At 35.8% G+C, this 22,985-nt stretch overlaps 1 protein-coding gene and 1 pseudogene across 2 annotated transcripts in view; both read left to right on the forward strand.

Annotated features, from left to right (window-relative positions):
* LOC309510134 (ribonuclease inhibitor-like) overlaps positions 1–22,985 on the forward strand; it is a gene marked incomplete at its 5' end in the record, with an annotated part of 72,198 nt that overhangs the window by 6,624 nt on the left and 42,589 nt on the right. The window contains one exon of the mRNA XM_082191205.1: positions 1,284–1,454. Coding sequence (XP_082047331.1) covers positions 1,284–1,454 — 171 coding nt within the window. The remainder of the gene's footprint in view (positions 1–1,283; positions 1,455–22,985) is intronic.
* On the forward strand, positions 10,000–16,080 carry LOC309510107 (NLR family CARD domain-containing protein 3-like; annotated as a pseudogene). The gene is made up of 7 exons (XR_014211747.1): positions 10,000–10,150; positions 10,357–10,444; positions 10,632–10,745; positions 11,757–11,864; positions 12,053–13,848; positions 15,023–15,167; positions 15,957–16,080. The product of XR_014211747.1 is annotated as an NLR family CARD domain-containing protein 3-like (transcript).

The raw sequence follows: 22,985 nt of genomic DNA on the forward strand, positions 1-22,985 counted from the left end.
AAAATGGATTTTAAAGGCCTGCACTAATGTGACATGTTGCATTTATTGAAAAATAATAATAATACAAATAAAAATATGAATTCTAATGGAACAAAATGCTCATACATTTTTTTATTTATAATTATTGCATAGTACCATAGAAACCTTTCTAAATTCGAAATAATAATAAAAAAATATTATTGAACAAAAATATATTACATTGGTTTTCCTGAAAAAAAAAAAAGCAAAAAAAAAAATTACTTTTTAAGGCTTCGGTCACTTTTGACTGCGAAGGAGCCAAGTGTGACCCCTAAACGAAGAGGACCAGAGGGATTTACAGTAAATCCAAAATTCTTTTTAAAATACAGAAAACAATGCACTGAAAAAGTGTGTAGGATTTAAATGATTGAATCATGCACATCAGTTCCACATGAACCAATTAAGTTCAACAAAGATCATTTGTTCACATAATGTCAACATCGTGGAATCAAGTCATTTCCAAGTAACCCGATGAAGAAGTTTTAAAGTGATTTTAATATGGTTCCCTAACTGGATTAATTCATTCAATTTCTTATATTTGTGTCACATGACTGAGTTATAAGATTGTATTAGATTGCTACGAAACTATTAATTAGCAATAGCATATATTAGCATGCTAAATGCTAATCATGAAATCTAATTGTAATATAAGTAATAAACATATTAGAAAAAAATATTATTTTAAATGGCCATTAATGGATCATTATTGGACAAATATTTAGAAACAAAAATATCTTCAAAATATTAAATTAATATTATTGAACTAAAATATAGTACATTTAATTGATAAAGTTACACTTCAGGTGTTATTAATGTTATCTCTTTATCACTCCATAGTTACAGCACTGCATGGTATTTGTCCCTCAGTTTCTCCTCAAGTTCATGGAGAACCGGCATCCTTTATAAAGCAGTGTAGAATATAGAGGCATTGCTTGTCACTACATTCAAATCACATCACACATTGCAATCTTTAATAAAATGGTCATTTTACACACTGTTTACACAGCGTCATTGTTCTCTACAGGTTGAAATATTGTGGAGTCACAGATGAAGGTTGTTTGAGGAAGATCTTGCATTCGTTTGAGAGTGCTTATATTTAAATTTGACTTTGTGATGTTTTTTACCCATGTTTTAATTTTTTAACAAAAAATGATTTGTGATCAAGCATTAATTGACGGACCCCCTGCAGTACGGCTGCGGACCCTTGTGTTAAACTGATCTGATCTGAACTGAGAGAGTGAAGAGTGTGTCATTGTTCTCTACAGGTTGAGGGATTGTGGAGTCACAGATGAAGGTTGTTCTGCTCTGGCTTCAGCTCTGAGATCAAACCCCTCACACCTGAGAGATCTGGATCTGTCTGAGAATAAACTAGGAGATTCAGTTCATCTGCTCTCTGCTGTACTGGAGGATCCTCACTGTAAACTGGAGAAACTGTGGTAAGATCATATATGACTCACACATGAAACACAATGTAAAGTCTCCTATATTTGAAATGTTCAGCCTTTTTCTGCTGCTGTGTTATTGAGCTTATTGAACTGTAAGTGATTTGTAAGCTCACGCTAAATCGGCCCAAAGTCCGGCATCCGACCAGCGCGGAAGGTCTTAACGTGTTACTGTCCTTTTCTGGAGGCAAAGTATTTTTTGATTAAATGCAATACATCTGAATATGTATTCTCTGGTTATTTCATCTGACTCCATGAATGAAAAGGTTTTAATGATATCTGTGGATCATTAATTGTGAGCGAATGTTTGACTATTCCTTTTAACTCTTTAAAGGGATAGTTCACTTTGAAATTCATTTTTGGTATGTTTTAGCTTACCTCAAGGGCATCCAAGATGTAGGTGTCTTTTTTTCCGCAGTAGTTTCAATTTTGATATTTTTAGGTCAAACCGTTCTTGTCTGTCAGTCATATAATGCAGGTCTATGGTCACGGTCTCAAAACACAAGCACAGAGTCCAAATTAAAACAATTCCCCGTCGTCCAAATTAAACAATTCCCCATCGTAAGTACACATTGATGGCCTAAGACACAAAACGAGCGGTTTGTGTGAGAAAACGAACAGTATTTATATCGTTTTTACCTCTTATACGCAGCCATGTCCAAGTGATCTGATCTGTCGTGTACGCAGACTGGTGCATAGATATATACACTAGATGTCGCCTTAAAGACATTCGTTCCAATGAACTGCCGTAGACAAGGCGACATCTAGTGTTTATATGTCAAATTACACTGGAGTTTACCATGCCCGTATTTTGCCGGATTTGAGTCTTTTCATGCAGTGATAGTGGCTCTTAAAGGGGAAATGCACAATAAATAATAAAGTGGCATAGCTATATATAGCCTAGACATTTTTTTCCAAGCGCCACCTACTGACAGAAAGTGAATTTGCGTTTTCATTCAGTCCGTCTGCTGTTTTTGTTTTGTGCAGGTGTCTTCTAGCATAATTTCACAAAACAAAAGTCAGACCATTTTGTTTTTGCTTTAAATCTTGAAATTATACAATCTAATTTAAATAAAAAAAAAAAATTATCATGCTACATGTGTGTAGCCTCTTTGTTTGCATCATGATTACATTTCAAATGGCTGGAGACAGATGTTATAGAGCAAATAAACAACAAATACATTTGCTTAAAGGAAAAAAGGTCAGTTATTGGAATTGGCCAATTTGCTTGAAAAAAATTGGAATCCACAATAGAAAATCATAATCGGGCCACCCTTATAAAAAATATTAAATAAAACATTATTAACAGTCTTTTCACAGTTTTATTTTTCTAGTTTTATTAATTTGTAGTTTGTTTGGTTAATATTAATGTAGGTTTATTGTCAGGCTCTGGTTGAGCTCAGCTTGGGAGCTCAAGTTGAGATTTCTTACCTCAAGGCGACTCTCAGGCCCGACGGACTGGCCAAATCCAGCTATTGAGCTGTGGAGGCACACAACATCTAGTGGTGGGAGAAAAAATCGATCCATCGATGCATCGCGATTCTCTCTCCAACGATTCTGGATCGATTCTGAGAATTTCAGAATCGATTCTGAGCTTAGTTTTTTACCAGATGTGCGATGACGCTGAGTTTGCTTTAGGAACACCCGTCTTCTGCTTGCTAACAATTCCTCACACACGTACACAACTCGAACCTTCCGTAAAATAATCTTTCATAAAGTTCGGAAAGGTTGAAGCGAATTACAAGGACATTCACGTTGCACAGGATGCGCTGTGAGAGACGCGCGCTTGTTTTGATGTTACACTTAAAGTGTGCTGTCTCACCCGTCTGTATTTTCCTTACAAATGCTCTACGAAGTCATCATTTATGTGGTTTGGAATGCAGTGGACTTATATATTTAAAATATGAATCTCACTAACAGAAGGCTGCTTTCAATTTTAAATGCTGACGCGCGCTTTGTTTGTGTACGAGACTGCTCGCGCAAGCGGCTGTGCGACTCCGTGTAAGTGGTTTAATATACTCGTGCAAAATGAACGTAAACACAGCCAGTTATGTCTTAAGGGATTAAACGGACAGGACAAACCACATTACTTCTTATATTTCAAAAGAGATCCGAGCGTGAATGCAGCTTAATAGATCTCCCGCAGTCTATGTCATAGTAAAATACAAAAGTACGATGAAGAAAAATCACTCACAGTTCTTGAATGGAAAATGTTCAGATAATCTTAAATACTGAAAGCACTCTTTGTTTGTTGTTTGTCATGTTTCTATGCTCCTCTTTATTATTTGCTACTTGCTTGTATGTTTTGAAGTTATATAAGTTTAAAATTCTTAAAATACAACTGTTTTAATTCTTTTTTTAAATTTGTAATTATTTTTTTAAAAGTGCTTAATTACTTATGTAAACTAATGAATTAATAAGGGGGGAAAAGTAGATAAAGAATCGATCTGGAATCGGATCGTGACCTCCAGAATCGGAATCGGATCGGATCGTGAGGTGACTAAAGATTCCCACCTCTAACAACATCATGCATCATGTTACCTTATTATTCCCTAATTGATCTGTCTTCATCTTCCTACTCTTGTAAGTGTACCAAGTGGATGTACGTTTCTGAACTTTTTATACTGTACATTCATTGGTACATTTCAAATATTGGTCACACTTTAGAATAAGACCCTATTAGTTAATGTCAATGCATACATATGAATCTTTGTTACAGAAAATAAAATACAACAGTTCCACAACGAGGCAAGGCAGCGAATGATCCATCTGTTGTATTCTTCATTTCACAGGAAACGAAGGACACTTTTGGAGGCTGCATGTGAAGGAGGCTTCGAATTGGATCAGCCTTCGTCGTGCCACGGTGACTCAGTCGGATGCAGCCTCTGAATTGGGAAGCAGCAATGGATCCTTCACGAATTACACTTTTAAACGCAAGTACTGGGTTTCAGCTTACTCAAATATCTAATGATATGAATATTAAAGTCCGGCCTTCGAAGGATGCAGCCTTTGAATTGGGACGCAGCCCCAGAGTCGGGGTCGACTCCAGCACAGGAATCTACTCTCATACTGACTCTGTTTCTGTGTCTGAAATCTATCACTTGTTTACTGATTCTCTAATCCCTATATAGTGCATGGCAGTTGAGTGCCTATGAAAGTTAGATAAGCAAGGAGTGAAAGAAATGAAGCGAGGAATGCGGACACTGACGTATTACACCTTGTCAAAGTGCTGTCGCAGAAACTTTGCCACATACATTTATCCTACATGTAGCTTACTTTAAAAATAGATAAAAGTCATATTGGCTTTAGTTTGTAATTATACATTCCTCCGTGCCAGCTTTAGTTTAACTGATGTTATATTAATGAATGAGGGAGTGTATGTGGTTTTAACTGTAGTCGGAGTCTACTCCAAAAAACCTGTATTGAACAGCACTAGTTCTACGCACATGTCCGGGAAACTCATGAATATTAATATGAGCTCTGCCCACTGAAACAGAACATTTCAGAAATAAAAATCTCATAACACCAGTCGACGTTATTTTCCATGTCAGTTCACAGTTTAAAGCTGCAGTCCGTAACTTTTTGGGGTTAAAAATTATCCAAAATAATTTTTTGAGCAAGTACATAACCAGCCAGTGTTCAAAACTGCTTGCCTTAGCTCGATTCAAAACGGTAAGCTTGTAATAATGTTTTTAATCCCAGTGGCACTGGTGGATTTCTGTGGGAAATTCAAGCACGTCTTTGCGTCATTACGTCACATCTGTACACATGAAGAAGAGTCTCGGCTAGTACACAGCACTTGATATAATTAAACTTATCAGTTTGATGGCGGATCCAGAAAGGTTCAAACGACAAACGACAAACGGTAACTGGAGATTCACCCGCGGTAAAATGGACTTCGGACTTCGGAGTGGCTACAGAAAAAAAGAGACTGCACCCGGCCCATGCGAAAACAAGGATAAATATCGGAAGGGCATTAAATGTAGTCACGCAATGCTGATGTTGTTAACATTAACAATTTGAGAACAAAGTATAATTTGCACGGTTTGGTGTGATATGATAAGCGATCGTTAGATTTTATCAGCGCGATTTACTGCAATGCTTTTTTTTTTCTTATGTTGGTCATACTTCCAAAAAGTAGTATCTGTGATTGCGAATGACAGTATACACACCGGCGGCGACTGACAGCCACACATTCTCCTCAAAACATTGGATTCATCAGCGCTGTGCCGTGCCGAGGCAAAACCCACGTAAAGTTGATCATTCTGCGAATAACTGCAATTGCAGATTTCGAACAGAGATGGCAAACAAGAGGAAAAACTACGGACTGCAGCTTTAACTGTAATGTTAATATTTAAATAGGTGTTTCTGTCAGTTCACAGTTACGATAACTTTAGCAAGTGTGTTTCTGTATGTTCACAGTTTAGCTATAACGTTAGCATTTCGTTAGTGTTTCTGGCTCTCTGACATTAGAGAATGTGCTAAATAGTTCTTATAAAGGTCATAAAGCTCTTATTAATTTCCTGAATATAACAGTTACATGATTATACAAAATAATAAAATATAGGTAATTTATTTTATTTTTTTACATTTTCCCTTGATATTAACGCCTCACACTCCATTCCAGTAGGTGTCAGGATATGCACCATTAGCTGGTTTACCAACAAAGAAGTTTTTCAGGCGGTTAAAGGGATGGTTCGGAGTAAAATCAACCTAGGGTCCTTTACACCATGACCTCGAGCCAAACACCCCCCAGAAGCTTTTTTTCCCTTGGTTGAATATTATTAAAGTTAGAGCTTATTTAGAGAAATCAGCCGGATGGCGTAGTGCAAGCGCTAATGGATCCTATGATGTATCTTGTAAATTACCCCACTAATAATGCTCAGAATTGTACCAAACTTATACAGTAGTTATAAACTTATACATCATACACTCCAAATAAAAATAAATATGTGAACTAATGATTTTAAGTAAAGACTACTAATGTAAACTTGATTTGTCTACTGCATCCACTTAATGTGTTATGCTTGATCTCTTTAGTTTCACCTTGTGTAAAAACTTAAGTGGTTTAAGGCATCCTTATGCATTGCTTTCTGCCAGGACTTTTACGTGCTTTTCCCAAACCACTGAAGTGACGTCGACGTCCGGGTTAGCAGTAGCAAGACCCCTTCTCGGGGGGTGTTTGGCTCGAGGTCATGGTGCAAAGGACCCTAGGTTGATTTTACTCCGAACCATCCCTTTAACAGTAGCATGTTGCTTTTAGTGAATGCTAGTTTGTCACTGATATGTTTTTTGTAAAAATTCATAATTTTGTTTCTTATGTTTATTTGTTCCATTTATAGTAATAATCTAACAAACTTTTAAGTAAATTAACAGCAAATGTTCATTTTTAGGTGAACTATCCCTTTTTCCATTTATAATGGAACCTGATAAGTTTCTGTCTCTCCATTGAGAAAGTCAATTTAACCAAAACGTTAAAGATCCAAAACGGTCTTAAAGGCGTCGTAAAATTAATCGAGCTGTTTAATCCAAATCACTTTATATGATGAACAGATTTACTTCTATATATCTAAAGTAAAAAAATGACACACATTCATAGAGCACATCACGTATGTAACACAGAAAACATGCGTGAGGAATGAGAACCAATGGGATTTGTTCTGGTGTGTGATGCATGAACAAGCTTCTGGGTTTACCATAAATGATGTGCTTTAACCTGTTAACTGTCACCCCCCTTTTTTTTTGAGTAGACAGGAAAATGCACATTTTGAACTTAAATGGTTGTGATTAAAGAATGCTTTGGAGTATAGACGTACAATTGGTCTTGTTTTAAAGAAGACATTTGGCAGATTTTTGTAGAAGTTAAATAAATTAAGAAAGTGAAACAGAAAAAAAGTTATAGAAGTTTGAGTTTATGGAAATGTACAATGTAAAACATTTTATTATTCATATTTTATATAAAATATATATTTTTAAAACCTGGGCGACTCTAAAACTGCAAAAAAATGTCAAAAATCTGAACAAGTTGTTTTTCAAAATTTAGGTTGATATCTCAAAAAAAGAGGTTTCAGTAAGATTTTGTTTGGGCGCAGTACCACATTTTTTTACTAGGTGACAACCTGACTCCATTTCTGCCCATATAAGGGCACCTCCATTTCCATATGTGGTTTGAGTGATCTGAACCATTATTTCCACAATTTTAATACAATTTATGAAGTAGACATTCTATTCAGAAGTAATATGGGAAGTTTCTACCATTCTTTCATGATTTTTCATGTTCATTGCTATTTCAAAATAAAGGTCTGAACACACCTTAGGAATATGAAAATATTCTTGTTGCAAATTGATAAATTACGGCTCCTCTGTAATTTATTTTGAAAATCAGTCACCAAATATGAAAACTAGAGATTGTAAACTTTCAAATGATATATAGTTTGTCGAGATTAGTTTAGGTTTAGTATAGGATATTACTGTTTTAAATATGTAATGGCTTTGGGCCCACGATCATTGTGATGACGGAATTGTTATTTTTGGGTAGACTATCTCTTTAATATACTCCAGCAGTCATAACCAGTTCACACATTCCCTCATGTGTTTGATTGTCTCATGACTAGACTCTATTGCTTAACATTATTGATGGTTATTTAATGAGAAATGTCATGATTGTGCTCTTATGTTAGGACTCTAATGACGATGACTCATTCTGCCATCTGGACATTAGAATCCTCCTCATTGAGCATGAAGGTGTTGTGCTCTCGTCTTCTCTCCGTCTCAATCAAGCGTCATTGAACATCATCATTGAGGAAGAAGTTATGATGGACAGCATTGAAACCGTGCTAAAAGCTATGTGCATTCTGATTGGACTTGCAAGCAGTTTCAATTCTTATTTTTACTTGTCTTTTGGTTGACAAGTTTATTACATTGAAGTGTTACCTGTTTTTTTGTTTTGTTTTTGTCGTCAACAATTAATAAAAAAAAACATTGGAACATTGAAATGAATGGTTTAATTTTCTTCCCTTCCAATTTATGTGACAGAATGCATTTATTACAATAAATCTCAAAATAATATAAGACATTACATAAATATAACATTTGTGTAACATAAAATAGTTATTTTATACAACGTACACTCCAAATAAAAATAAATATGTGAACTAATGATTTTAAGTAAAGACTACTAATGTAAACTTGATTTGTCTACTGCATCCACTTAATGTGTTATGCTTGATCTCTAGTTTCACCTTGTGTAAGAACTTAAATGGTTTAAGACAACAGGTTTCCGTGCAATTTTCTAGTAAAGTCAAGTAATTCGGGTTAAGAGTGGGATATAGATGCATGCATCTGACGTGACTTTGTCCATTGTTGTAATCAGAAATAGGAAGAAACCAAACACGGCACACAATGCTTTTTTAAACAAACAAAAAAATTATTTGGGCTAAAGACAGTTTCAAAAGAAAGTATGTAATAAAGCATCAGTTGTACATAAAAAAGTATAATGATTAAATTATACTTAATTTTACACTATTGGTTCTTTTCGGTCTCTATCCTCTGTGAGTTCATGGAGTTATGGAGTGTTTGAGAATAGGTTTGTTAAATACATGGACAGACGATAGGTTTAGAATACTTAGAGATAATGAATTATGTTTTCCTTCGAGAAACCTATAGAAATAGAAAATATTATAATGAATGGGATGTGGAGGGAGAACAATTTGCTTTTAGTCATGGAACAAACACCAGTGCCAGTTTTATTTTATTTGTTGAAGAAATATAAAAAGGTCTTTAAATGTATTGATAACAGAGTTTGGGGTAAACATGTAGGTCCTATTTGAAACTATACACACACAAAAGAAATTGTGTATAGAAGAAGACTGGAGCTAAACAAGAAGGATCCTTCCTCATGGTCAATGTTGTGAGGTCTATATAGTCAAGTCAAGTATATTTGGATAGCGCTTTTCCCAATACAGATTGTATCAAAGCAGCTTCACAGTATTAAATTAAAATAATACAACAAAGTTTGTTTCAAGAGGAATTTATTGATTGATAAAATTAAATTAAATATCCCCAAAATATCCCCAACTGAGCAAGCCAAAGGCAACATTATATAGTTAAGTTTATTTAGTGAATGTGAAGAAGAGGATGAATGTAGAAGTGGTTTAGAGTTGCCTATTAAATAAGAAGAAAGTAGTGCTAGATAGATTCTATTTAAGTGAGATGTGGAATAATAGGCTAATGAACGCTTACATGTTTTATTACTGACTGATAAAGACAGGGGACCTGATCTGCACGCCTGTCTCGCACACCCGCTTTCACTACACAGCGCACACCGCCCTCTACTGGCGAACACAGGTATGAATAATCTGCTGTGGCTCCTACAAATGCATTAATCCGTGTAATAAATATGTTTGTTTTGAGTTTATCAGCACACAAAACTGACTGGAGTTATTAACTGTAAACCTTATTGGTGATTAAAATCAAGTCATTTGCCAATAAGGGCAACCATTAAAACACTAACTTAAGCAGTTTAATCACGTGTCCCTTTCGTCACAGATAATAGCGAAAGTAAAAGAAAGCTGATGTTTCGCCATTTTAATAAAATAGTCGATTCCTTTCTTATGTGTAGCTAGCCTACTCGATGGAACAGATGGAGGAGTTTGTGAATCGGTTGGCTATGTAGATACATTTTGATAAAGGTTAGTCGCGCACTCGAGGTGACTTCCACATTAATATTTTCTCTGAAAGGAAATGAACGAGGTTTATTTTGTGTATCGTGTATAATGATTTATCAAAATATCTCTATCTATTTCTCCAACTCTCGCGATCTAGTCAGATAAATTATAAAGATGTATAACAATGTTTAATTACATTAGTTTTGTGTTTGTTTGTCATTTCCACCCAGAGTCAGTGGAGATCAGACTGTTACTGTTCAGCTTCATCATGGATGACACACAAACATCCAGAGATGAAGGTTTTTCTAAAGGATGCAGGTACTATGAATGAACACATTAATTAACCTTTTATATAATAAAAAAGATGTCTCCTGAAGAAAATAATGTGACATTCATTTTTTTTATATACATTATTTTAAAGGAAATTTCTTGAAAACAATGTAAACCCTCCTCAAGTGCTTTTCATTAAAACGTTTTGTTTTTACGTTTCGTTGTTCTGTTATAGTTCAGTTCAGCAGGAGAGATCAGAACCAGCGCCCAGCTGTGTGTCTTTGAGGAGTGACAGGTCTATGGGTCTTCCAATACAATTTAAGAATGACAATACACTGACTGATCTCAGGTAGCTATAACATTTTTTAAATACATGATTGGCATTTTTATATTATGGTGTTTTTGTAATTTGCATTTATGATATTCATACTAGACATTGTCTTCACCTGATGTGAGAGAGACATATCTACAAAGTGTTACATTTTTTTGGCTTGGACTCAGATATAGCATTTTATTGAATGAGATGCTTATATTATTTTAAACACCCAGCTTTTGTGTACATTTTAAATGGACTGTAGTTATTTTTGTTGGTACCTGTGCGTTGTGGAACTCCAGGTAATGTGCAGCAGTGCTGCTGTGGAGGCCTTATATTCAGAGCTCAAATAATGCCCTATATATTCTGACCTCAAACCCATCATAACCTCCTCCAAAATGAGTCCTCCAAAAATGACCAACAAATGGTATCAATGTAATACAATTAAACTTAATGAAATTAATCATGTTGTTGGTAGAAAACATTGTTTCTACTCTGATAATCACTGGGACCATATCATCTGCACATATTGCCAAATAGGCACAAGGTTTAGTTATCAGTTGAAGATCCTCCTTTATGCCTCTTAGTGGAGAGTCCACTATCTTTAAAGCATATTTTAAGGAAATGCGATGGTTTTAACTATTTTAGGACTCTGTTTTTATTCTGTTGATTCTTATGAAAAGAATAGTGAGGCCGATTTAGTTAAAAAACTTTTGTAATTGTAGTTTTTTGTTTATTTCTCTTTTTATATTTTGCTACCGGTACTTTTATTCTCACCATTAAAATAGCTCTGACAACTGACATGATGTTAAATTATAAGCAATCAATAAACAATGTATTATTTTAATTTAATATGTACAATATTTAATACAACATATTGTCAAACTTATAGTTTTTGTTTTTAGTATTATTACAGTTGTGCCCTTTAGGAGTTGATTTATTAATGTACATTTACTTATTAACTGTTCATAGAATTATTCAGGTGATGTAAAACAAATCCACCAATATCACAGTGTCTGATTCTTGATTCTCTTCATGATGTTTCAGTTCAATCCCACCACAAAGATCAACAGTAACAAAACCCGTCTGTAAGAAGAATGACCAATCTATGAATCAACTACAGGACTTTAATGAAAGCAGGGATGCTGGTGTCAGGTAAAGTGTGGAATTTTAGATTGAGATCAAAATTAAAACACAATAATAATTAACACATTTCATAAATATTATGATATGTTCTTGGTCATGATACAGAGAATAAATATAAATAAAATATATTTACTCTATATATTTATCTCTATATTTAACTTATGTAATACATGTAACATGGAATTTGAATTTTGCAGCCATGAAGTCCTCAACACATTTAGATCAAATCTGATGAAGAAGTTTAAGCGTCTGAATGAGGGAACAGCAAAGCAGGGAAACCCAACACTCCTGAATGAGATCTACACAGAGCTCTACATCACAGAGGGTGACAGTGGAGAGATCTGTAATGAACATGAGGTGAGACAGATTGAGACACAATCCAGGAGAGCAGCAACAGAGGACAAACCCATCAAATGCAATGACATCTTTAAACCTTTACCTGGACAATACAAACCCATCACAACTGTGCTGACAAAGGGAGTCGCTGGCATTGGAAAAACAGTCTCTGTGCAGAAGTTCATCCTAGACTGGGCTGAAGGCAAAATGAATCAGGACGTCCAGCTCATATTTCCACTACCTTTCAGAGAGATCAATTTGATGAAGGACAAAACATTCAGTCTTTCAGATCTTCTTCATGTGTTTTTCCCTGAAACAAAAGAAATGGAAATATCCAGTGACAAATATAAAGTGTTGTTCATCTTTGATGGTCTGGATGAGTGTCGTCTTCCCTTACATTTTCAAAGGAATGAGACTCTACGAGATGTAAACAAAAAGAAATCAGTGGACGTACTGCTGACGAACCTCATTGCGGGGAATCTGCTTCCCTCTGCTCTTATCTGGATCACCTCTAGACCAGCAGCAGCCGATCTCGTCCCCTCTGAGTGTGTCCATCGAGTGACAGAGGTACGAGGCTTCAATGAGCCACAGAAGGAGGAATACTTCAGGAAGAGAATCAGTGATCAGAGTCTGGCCAATACAATCATCTCACACCTGAAGTCATCAAGGAGCCTCTACATCATGTGCCACATCCCAGTGTTCTGCTGGATCTCAGCCACTGTTCTAGAGAAGATGTTGAGTGAAGCAGAGAGTGGAGAGATTCCCAAGACTCTCACTCAAATGTACACACACTTCCTGATCCTTCAGTCCAACATCAAACATGAGAAGGACTATAAGAAGAACCTGACAGATGAAGACATGATCCTCAAACTGGGGAAAGTGGCTTTTCAGCAGCTTGTGAAAGGCAATGTGATCTTCTATGAGAAAGACCTGAGAGAGTGTGGCATTGATGTGACAGAAGCATCAGTGTACTCAGGATTGTGCACTCAGATCTTCAGAGAGGAGTCAGGCCTGTATCAGGCGAAGTCTTCTGCTTTGTTCATCTGAGTGTTCAGGAACATCTAGCAGCTTTATATGTGCACCTCTGCTTCACAAACAAAAACAGAAATGTATTCGACATAGTCTCTATAACAGGTGTGTTGTTTATGTTTAAGGACTGGTTTAAACTCAATTTATCAGAATATGTTTCATTTTCTGAGCTCCATGAGAGAGCCGTGAATGAGGCTCTACAGAGTAAAAATGGACATCTGGACCTTTTCCTGCGCTTCCTTCTGGGTTTGTCAGTGGAGTCTCATCAGATTCTCCTTCAGGGACTAATGACACTGAGAAGGAGGAGTTCTGACAGCAATGAGAAAACAGTTGAGTACATCAAGGAGAAGATCAGGACCATTGACTCTCCAGAGAAATCCATCAATCTGTTCCACTGTCTGAATGAACTGGGTGACCAGTCACTAGTGGAGGAAATACAACAGTATCTGAAATCTGGAACAATAAGTGAAGCCAGACTCTCTTCATCTCAGTGGTCAGCTGTAGTTTTTGTGTTGTTGACATCAGAGAAGAGTCTGGAGAAGTTTGATATTAATACATTTGTTGGAGAAAACAATAAAGCTGAAAAACTGAAGGTTCTTCAGAAGCTGCTGCCCGTGATTAAAGTTCAGTAAGTATCAGTGAAAACTATCACTTTACTGTTAAAACAAAAGAAAATCAAAAGCTAATAAATCTAAGAAACATACGGACATTTATTGTATCAGTAATAGGAGCAATATGGCAGCATACTGGTTTTTATTGTTTTTCTGATTGTTTTTTTTATCTGAATTCATCTATTTTATTGATGTGAATAATGACGGGGAGATGTGATTGGGAAACAATACAAGCTGACTCAAACTTGTGTTAAAGCACCTGACAGCCAATGTCTTCCACATGAGGATTCATTTAAAACAAACCAGTTTAATGTTACAAATGATTTAGTACTTAAACCATTGATATGGATTTGATCCATGTTAAAAGTTAATTATTTATTGTTGCAAATTTGAAAATGAAACTTGACAACTTAGATAAGGTTTTCATTAACATTTTAAGTATTACATTTTAAACAGACAAACAAAGCCCAACTCTTATAATAGAGGTAAACAACATCAACTGGATAGAGCCAAAGACTGGACTAAAAAGGCATATAAAGCATGTATAATATGACATAAGTAAGCACACAATATTATATATATATATATATATATATATATATATATATATATATATTAAAAAAAGGTTATCGTGGTTGAGATATCAGTTGATGGTTGTAAAATTCATGTCATGGGAATAATTTCAGGGGAATAATTTGTCTTCATTACACGCTAGACAAAGAGAGTGATTTATCACTGATCCAGTAATATAAAGTCCTGGCAACAACAGACAAAAAATTAAATATTCATATAGCATGTTTATTGGTTATTCACATGCAAGGGAGGCCAAGAATTCTAGCCCAAGAATGCGGTCTTACATTTAGAGCAAAGCGTGGAGTTAGTTGGTTTAATTTTATGTTGTATATGTCGTGTCTGTTCAGAATCTTGTTCTTTTGCACACTGAGAGTTTGTTATCCTGAGTCCACACCATGTCCCATTTGTCTTTTATTCACACTTAACTCTCTCCAATTGTAATCTGTGACACCATTACCTCAAGGTTCCTGAGTAATTTTGAGACAATGCCATCCATTGGTGACCAAGTGCAGTGTTTTCTTTACTCCATCTACAAATTGTCTATTTTTTCTCAATTTTCTATTGCTTTTTGTTTTCAGTTCATAGTGTTTACCAAGTATGATTTTCATCTCTCTACAGTTTGAGTGATTGTGGAGTCACAGAGAAAGATTCTGCTGCTCTGACTTCAGTTCTGATATCAAACCCCTCACAACTGAGAGAACTGGATCCGGATAATAGAAAACTGCGAGATCCGGGTGTGAAGCTTCTCTCTGGAAAAACTCTGGTAAGATCATCTACGGTATATCATAGTCAGACATGTTATTGTCTTCTGTAAGACTAAATCAGGGTTCCACAAATCTGGCACTGGAGGGCCGCGCCTTACTGAGTTTAGCTCAAACCCTGATAAAACTCTCCTTCCTGTAACTCTGAAGACATGGATTAGCTTGTTCAGGCGTCTTTAATTAGGGTTGGAGAAACTCTGCAGGACAGCGGCACTTCAAAACCGGATTTGAGGAACCCTGGACTAAATGCTCTGATGTAAATTTTAGGGCTACACTGCAGAAAATAAATTTCTTTCTCAGTATCTTTGTTTTCTTCTCTTTTTTATATTCTTAATTGAAGATACATTTACTTGAGAAGCAAAATAACTTAAAATGTTAAGTCTTTTATACTGAAAAATTGCTTATGTATCTTGATTTAAGAATTTTTAGATATTAGATATTTAGACTGTCTGGAAGTTTTCTGAAGGTTCCAAAACAAAATCATCTACCAACCATACCTTAAAATCTCGGGTAATATCACCAAATTTGGCACACACCAAGTCAAAACCAAATATTTATAGGAACAATATATATTCAACTTTTTTCCCCATGGTACCACAATTGTTTGATTAAAATTTATGAAAAAGACAGCCTATATATTCAGACCTACTGTACTGCACGGGTCTAATATAATGTTACACATCAGATGTTTTTCCCCAACAGTTACCAAATGTTCACTTAACACATAGCAGATTATGTTTGCTTGAATACTCGCCAAGACAGATATTTTGAAACACTGTAATTCTGTGTAGGTATAAGAGTATATCGGGATCACGCGCTGTCTGAGGCGTCTTTGAGGCACGCTTCGGATGTGTCAGTCAATGTGAGTAAAATCATTTTGTTTAAATCAGTATGAGTTTGAAAATCACATTTCATTGGTTCAGACTCATGCCATCGAGAATTCGCTATTAATATTCACAAAGTTGGATTGCTTCGTTTTAAAACAATACCAAACTTGTGCTGAGGGAAAGCACAGTCGTCGAGAAGCGAGCAGAGAAAACAGAATTTTTCATGGACAAAGGAAAACATACAAATAAAGATACTTTTAAATGTTTAATTGGTATTTTGACCCTTGGGATCACTAGATGAGGGCTTAATGAACTCATTTTTGTGAAAACCTCAAATTCGACCATTTTGCCTGTAGCTCAGAATTATCCTGTACGCATTCTGACTCATTTTGCCAGCACGGGTCACATATGATATTGCATGTTTCTGCTTCTTCTTCGCCTGTGTTTTGATAAGGAGATTTAATACTTTTTCAAAAGTGAAAGATCTCAAACTAAACCGCCTTCAGTGATACATGTGTTAAATAGTTGTTGTTAAGTGTTAGCTTATTATATTTATGTTGAAATTTTATGGATTTAATTTTTACATTTTCCATAATCTGCCTGTAAATGTTTGTATCTCCCAGGATACGTTTCCCCTTTGGGAGTTTAAATTAATTGGAAAAAAGAATGTTTGTTTGGCAATGCGTGTTACAACATTTTAATAACAATTTTAAAACATGTATTCTCTCATTGTATTCCTCAACAGTGTTTTCCCTAATGATGTTTCTGTGCAATAATAGTGTTTCCCAACCCTGATCCTTCAGTTCCCCCGGCACTGCACAGTCCTTACTCATTGAAGTTTCTGCTTTGAACGGCTCTTTCCGTGGCTACAAAAAAACAATTCTTCAAAGTAGCTTTTCAAACACTACTAATGTACTAATATGAAAGATAATAAGCAAAAGAAATGTAATAACTTCATGCTGATCTTCATTATCTTATATGCAGGGAAACACCTGAACTTCTGCGGAGCAGTAATGAATAAAGTAACATGGTCAGCGCCGCACTGGTGAGATTAGTTTCCTCTTTCCATTCGGTTTCGCTAGCAAACACGTCCTCCCTGCGATGTCGAGTCGGTCACACAGCTCGGTCCATTGAGCCACACCGATGACCTCAGCACGGCACAAGCTCTGTAACACCGCTCCGTTTCGTCCCACTATTGGTGTGTTTGGCTTCCCATACAACTCGTTACAACTAACCGACATTGCTTAAAAGAGTTTGTGAGACGCGCCAAATTAAACAGAAGTGCGGACACACAACTTCCTTTTCAAGGGAAATTAGCCATCATCAACTACCGAAATCTTTTCTTAAGTAATGCGTATGAATGAATTTCACCAAGGTTGATCAATGTTTTTCGTTTCACTAGTGTTGAGGCTTTTCAATAATTGTTGCCTAACGGCCCTTCATACTGGAGATCTCATATTTGTCTCCTCTAAAGTTTAGAAGAAATCTCAGCAACATCACACACTGTGCTCAGATTTCTCTCCGTAGAAACTCGGGATCGCTCACATTTGTCTCTTTTGAAGTTTAGAAGTGATCTTAAAGGGATACTTCAAGATTTAGCATTAAGCTTTGTATTAGTAGAAAACCTGTAGTATTTTCGAATTACCGTGCTTTCTACCCTCATATACCCCTGAGATGAGAGATTTATGTATTTTTTGTCTGGAAAAAATCCTCCGATGACGCAAAAATCTTAATTTTGCGTCATCGGAGGATTTTTTGGCCAGAGGCTAAAGACTACAGCCAGTAGGAGGAGCTGTCCCGCATGTTTTCAACCCGCCCATAGAGGGATCTCACTCACAGAATGTACACATAAGTGTCAGCCGTCTTTCTTTGGAAGCTAAGCTGGCAGGCTCTTGTTCTGTGGAGAAAGCTGAGTAGTAGGAGAAAGCTGAGTAGTAGGGGTTACCATCCTCTTTTTCCCGGACATGTCCGGCCGTCGCGATCGTCCAAAATGTCCGGGATTCGGCTTTTGCTTTCTGCAGTCGCCATTCATTGTTTACATGCACACCTTTTGTTTCAATCTAACTGAATTCATTCCGATTGGTGAATCTGAATGTAGTGTTTACATGAACGCTAAACAAGTGATCGGTTGATGTGCGTTTTAACATTGCTAAGAAAATTCCCGCTCCTCCTTGAGAGATACGAGATCGGTGCGTCTCAGTGATCACGCCATCGGCCTCTCGCCGTTCTCCCGCGCCCCTCAGCCTCGTCCTGCTCGCCACAGTAAACATGATGAATGGCGACTGTAGAACGCAAAAGCCGAATCCCGGACATTTTGGGCGATCTTGAAATCCCAGGCAAACTCGTCACAGAGACTCACTAGTAGCCTAGCCTTGTTGTTTTCAACTGCGCTCTCTAACTGGGAGGCGTGGCTTGGGAGTGGCCTCGTAGAGCAGCGAAGCAAGTGCATTCTGGGAGTTGTTGTCTTTCATCCACATAAGCCAAAAATACTTTTTCGGGCTTTTCTCAGTCTAGAAAGCTCCAAATTCAAAAATGTCTTCACATTTCTTCTACATAAATGACCTTTTTTAAATACACATTCATCTTTCCAGAGGTGAAGTATCCCTTTAACAACATCACACACTGTGCTCAGAGTTTTTCCCTAAACTAAAGACCCTGGTGGTTTCATATTTGTCTCCTCCAAAGTTTCATCCAAGAATGAACATTGATCTAGTTCATTTGTACAGTATGGTGCACTGGCAGAATAGTTTTGTATAATTAGTGTAGAAATATGTGAAATGCTTATAAATCATTAAATGTTTACGTTTTATAGACCCCATTATTACACATTTTTCAAGTGTCCAGACATATATTGTTATCCATTTAATATGAAGAGACAATTTTATTAGTCTTTTTCATTATAAAATATATTATAAGTAAGTAAGTAAAATGTATTTATACAGCGCCTTTCACAGACTAGGTCACAAAGCGCTTTACAATAGACAATAAAACATAATAAAGAACAAAATAAAATAAAACAGATACAATTTTCAGTATATAAAAGGACAGAGATTACCCGAAAGCTAACCTGAACAAATGAGTCTTCACTTGTCCCCTAAAACTGTCCACATTCTCAGCAAACCTAATACTGGTTGGCAAAGCATTCCATAGTCTGGATGCCATAGCGGCGAAGGCTCTATCCCCACCTGTCTTTAAACGAGTGCGTAGCGTAGATAGCAGATTATTAGACCTGAGAGACCGGAGAGGGGTATGAAGATGAATTATGTCAGCAAGATAAGCAGGGGCCTGACCATGTAAAGCCCTATAGGTTATGGTTAAAATTTTGAATTGGATCCTGTAAATTACAGGAAGCCAGTGAAGGGAGAAAAGTATCGGGGTGATATGGGTGCGCCTATTTGATCTAGAGAGTAACCTAGCAGCAGAATTTGGAATAGATTGCAGTCGATGAAGAACAGATTTGTTAAGTGAGGAGAAAAGTGAGTTACAAGTATACGTATACTGTACACTGTGAATGCTCTGCAGACCCAAGCCATTTAAGAGAATGAGTTTGTGGACTTGCAAATTAATATTAACACTATAAATATGACTATAAATTCCCTTGTCGTTTGAGGTGTAAAATAAAGCTTACATAATAAAATTATGGTAATACTGTACATATGTTACTGTCCGTCATTTATTTATTTGCCATTCGACTTTTTTTTCCAAATAAGTGCCAGATATAAATAAAATAAAATTAATACATTATTAGCTAACTGTGTGATTTGTATATGTACATTTCAGAAATGCATAACTTGGACACAGTCACCTCTGATAACAGATCACTCTAAATTGTAATGTAGATGTGCATTTTCTGTAAAGCTGCTTTGAAACAATATGTATTGTGAAAAGCACTATACAAATAAATGTGAAATTAATTGAAAAGTTATGGAGGGTTTTGGGTAAGTGTATCCACAACGCTGGCGTTATTATGCATCATCATCATTGTTTCGCGTTCTATGGAAGCATATGGGTAGCAATATTCAGTTTGAAATGTAATATGCAAAATGGCAATGCATTTATGTATTTCAATTTACGTTTTCCATTACATATGTGCAACGTTTGGTGCAAAATTTAAATTAAAATGATATTATATTATTTACATTTGCCATTTCATACACTAGTTTTAATATGTAAATTGAATACATTGTTTTACGGTGTGTACTTTACTCTTAACACCTTTTACCTATTTATTTATTATTCTCAGGTAAGGTAAAGAAAGTCAAATCTGACCTAAACCGTAAGCGTTCAAAAGGTACTTACAATTTGGTCAGAAGACTCCTCTGTGGTATGTTCTCATTAATAGTCTTCCAGCATCATAAGTCTCAGTAGGCAGATTTTGTAATCAATTAAATTTCTTTTAATTGGTTACTTTTTCTTTTTATAATAAACAAAAATATAAAAGGCGAATACAACTTAATCGTTTAAGTATAAAATACAATAGTCATGTTTTGAAACAAAGGTGTAGTAAGCTCTGGGCTTCTTCTCTTCTGCTTGGGGTTTCTTGTCCTCAGCTCTGGGCTTCTAGGCGTCGGGGGCACTGGCGTATCAGTATCCCAAGAGGCAGTCCGTTCATCAGTCTTTTATACTCCTTGTTTACAACTGGCATTTGGTTGACACTCCTCCAAAGTTTCCCAGATCCTTCTCCAGTCAGGTGCAAGCGGTCCACCTCTTCATGTCCTTGAACTACAGTAAACTCAGCTAAGATGGCTGAGTTCATTTAAACATTTAAAGAATCTAGCGCACACACATAATCGCAATTTTCTGCTCCTCTTAACAGAGGTTGGCACAGTCACATATACATACATAACCAATTACTGTACATCTATGCCAAAACAATATAAGCCATCTTTTACAAACAAAATAAATAACAACATTGAATGCAATGCATTACACTGGCTAAATATGTGTAACAAAAAGGCATCTATAATAAATAAGGAGGCAGGTAATTGCATTTTCTTGATATTATACAACACCCCCTTCATGCAATTATCCTGACTCTTTATCCTTCCTTCTCATAATTGTAGCACAGACTTTGTTCACTTCATCAAACTTTACCAATAACATAGACATTTGTCCATCATTCTTAAATAGATTGGTTTGTTACAGTTCATGCAATATTTCACCCAGTTTTGTTTTCTGGTTCCCATAACAGAAATAATCAATTATATTTCCTTTGTAATTGTATTAAAATTATTTATTTATCAAGGGGCAAAACTTTGTGCTCTGCTTGTTTATCATGTATTAGGCCAATTTGGATCTCAACAAAAATCCAGTACTTCAAGCACCCGGTCCCCCCTTAGAGCCGCTGACATCTCCTAGGGTCTTTAGGGCACAAAGTTAGTATCTCTGGGGTATGATGGGTTTTCTTGCCCAAACTACTAGTTTAAACATCCCCCTTGGTTTGTACCAGTCTTGAAATTTATTCAGTGTTCAAACAGTGCACAAGGTTTCTTTTTTTATTATTGCTTGAAACGTCCAGTTCCAAACCTCTGGGTCAAATATTGTCATGCAACTCATTTTCTCATTCAAATATCTTACACTAAATCCATCATTTCTTAAGCATTAACAGATTCTCAGATATCATAATTGTACCATCAAATATAAAAAAAAAACTTGTGTAGTAATTGTTGCATAAACATATCACATCCTACAATTATTTATCTGGTTAATTATGGTTACATTTCATACATTTACTATAATCAGAATAATCCAGTTATTAAACCTTTGTATCCAGAGTAATTCTTCTAATGTTTCCCTTAATATCTGAGAACACTATATATTCAAACATAAATTATATAAGTCAATAAATCAATTTGTTCCTTGTTATACATATGGTTCCCATTGTAAAGTTTGCAAACAATCTCTTAAGTTAATAATGTCCATCTTTAAACATTTTATATTTTAAATTAAATGTACAAGTTCATCTTTTAACATGCCCCACGGTCACAAGAGTTTCTTCTTCAATTAGCATAGCATATCTTTTAATTTCCTTAATATATTATATACATTCAAAGTCCACTGAAGCCAATGAATTCTTTAATTCATAAAGATTTAAAAATATTTCAAAAGCAAAAACAACAACATTATTTTCAGTAAGTTCTTACTATAAATTATCTTTACATCCCCATTATAATAAGGTTCACACTTTGTTACATCAGTATTTGGTGGCATCACACACATTTTAAATCCTCAAAAATTAACCCAATAATTAAATCATCTTATCGGAAGTTCTTACCCTAAACGTCTCCTTAGTTAAATCTAAGGTATAATCTTTTCTAACCCCAGATTTGTTTGTTACGTAAGGGATAATCCACAGCTAGCCATGCATTAAAGGATTTTAATGCACGACGTAGAGGCGAAGAACCGCCCGACGCGAAGCGGAGGGTGGTTGCCTCTACGAAGTACCTTGGTTATTTGCCAAGTTAAAAACAAGTTAAAGCTGTAACTGATGTTCACAGTGTAATTTTTTATCAGACGTGTAAAAATGACGGTTATTTTCTTAAGTTACGGCTCGTTAGTTCTAGCACTCCGTCCACTTTAAATAAAGTAGAGCCATCGGAATGCTTTTATTTGAATGAATCATCACATTTATTTAAATTCATTATTAAAAGAGAGAGACAGAGAACTGAAAGAGAAGGAACAGAGAGAGAGAGAGAGAGAGAGATGCGTGCGCGAGTTAACGTTACCTGTGTGCGTCTCTTTAAAGTCTAGCAGCTACAGTCCCCTCGTTGCTTAAGCATATAGCTAACTTAATGATTCTTTAATGGATTTATTAAAATTATTTATGAATGACAGGCAACACTGACAGTGACAAGGCAATCTTTATTTGAACTAATCATGTCATTTATTTATTGTTAATTCTTTGTGCCGCTTTTTGTCATTCAACAAGTCTTCTTTTTCGTCTTGTGCCTGGGCCCATTTCTCAAAATTGCCATATTCACCATACAAATTAAA

Source organism: Leuciscus leuciscus (genome assembly GCF_965113295.1).
Source record: "Leuciscus leuciscus genome assembly, contig: SUPER_11_unloc_2, whole genome shotgun sequence".
Taxonomy (NCBI): Eukaryota; Metazoa; Chordata; class Actinopteri; order Cypriniformes; family Leuciscidae; genus Leuciscus; species Leuciscus leuciscus.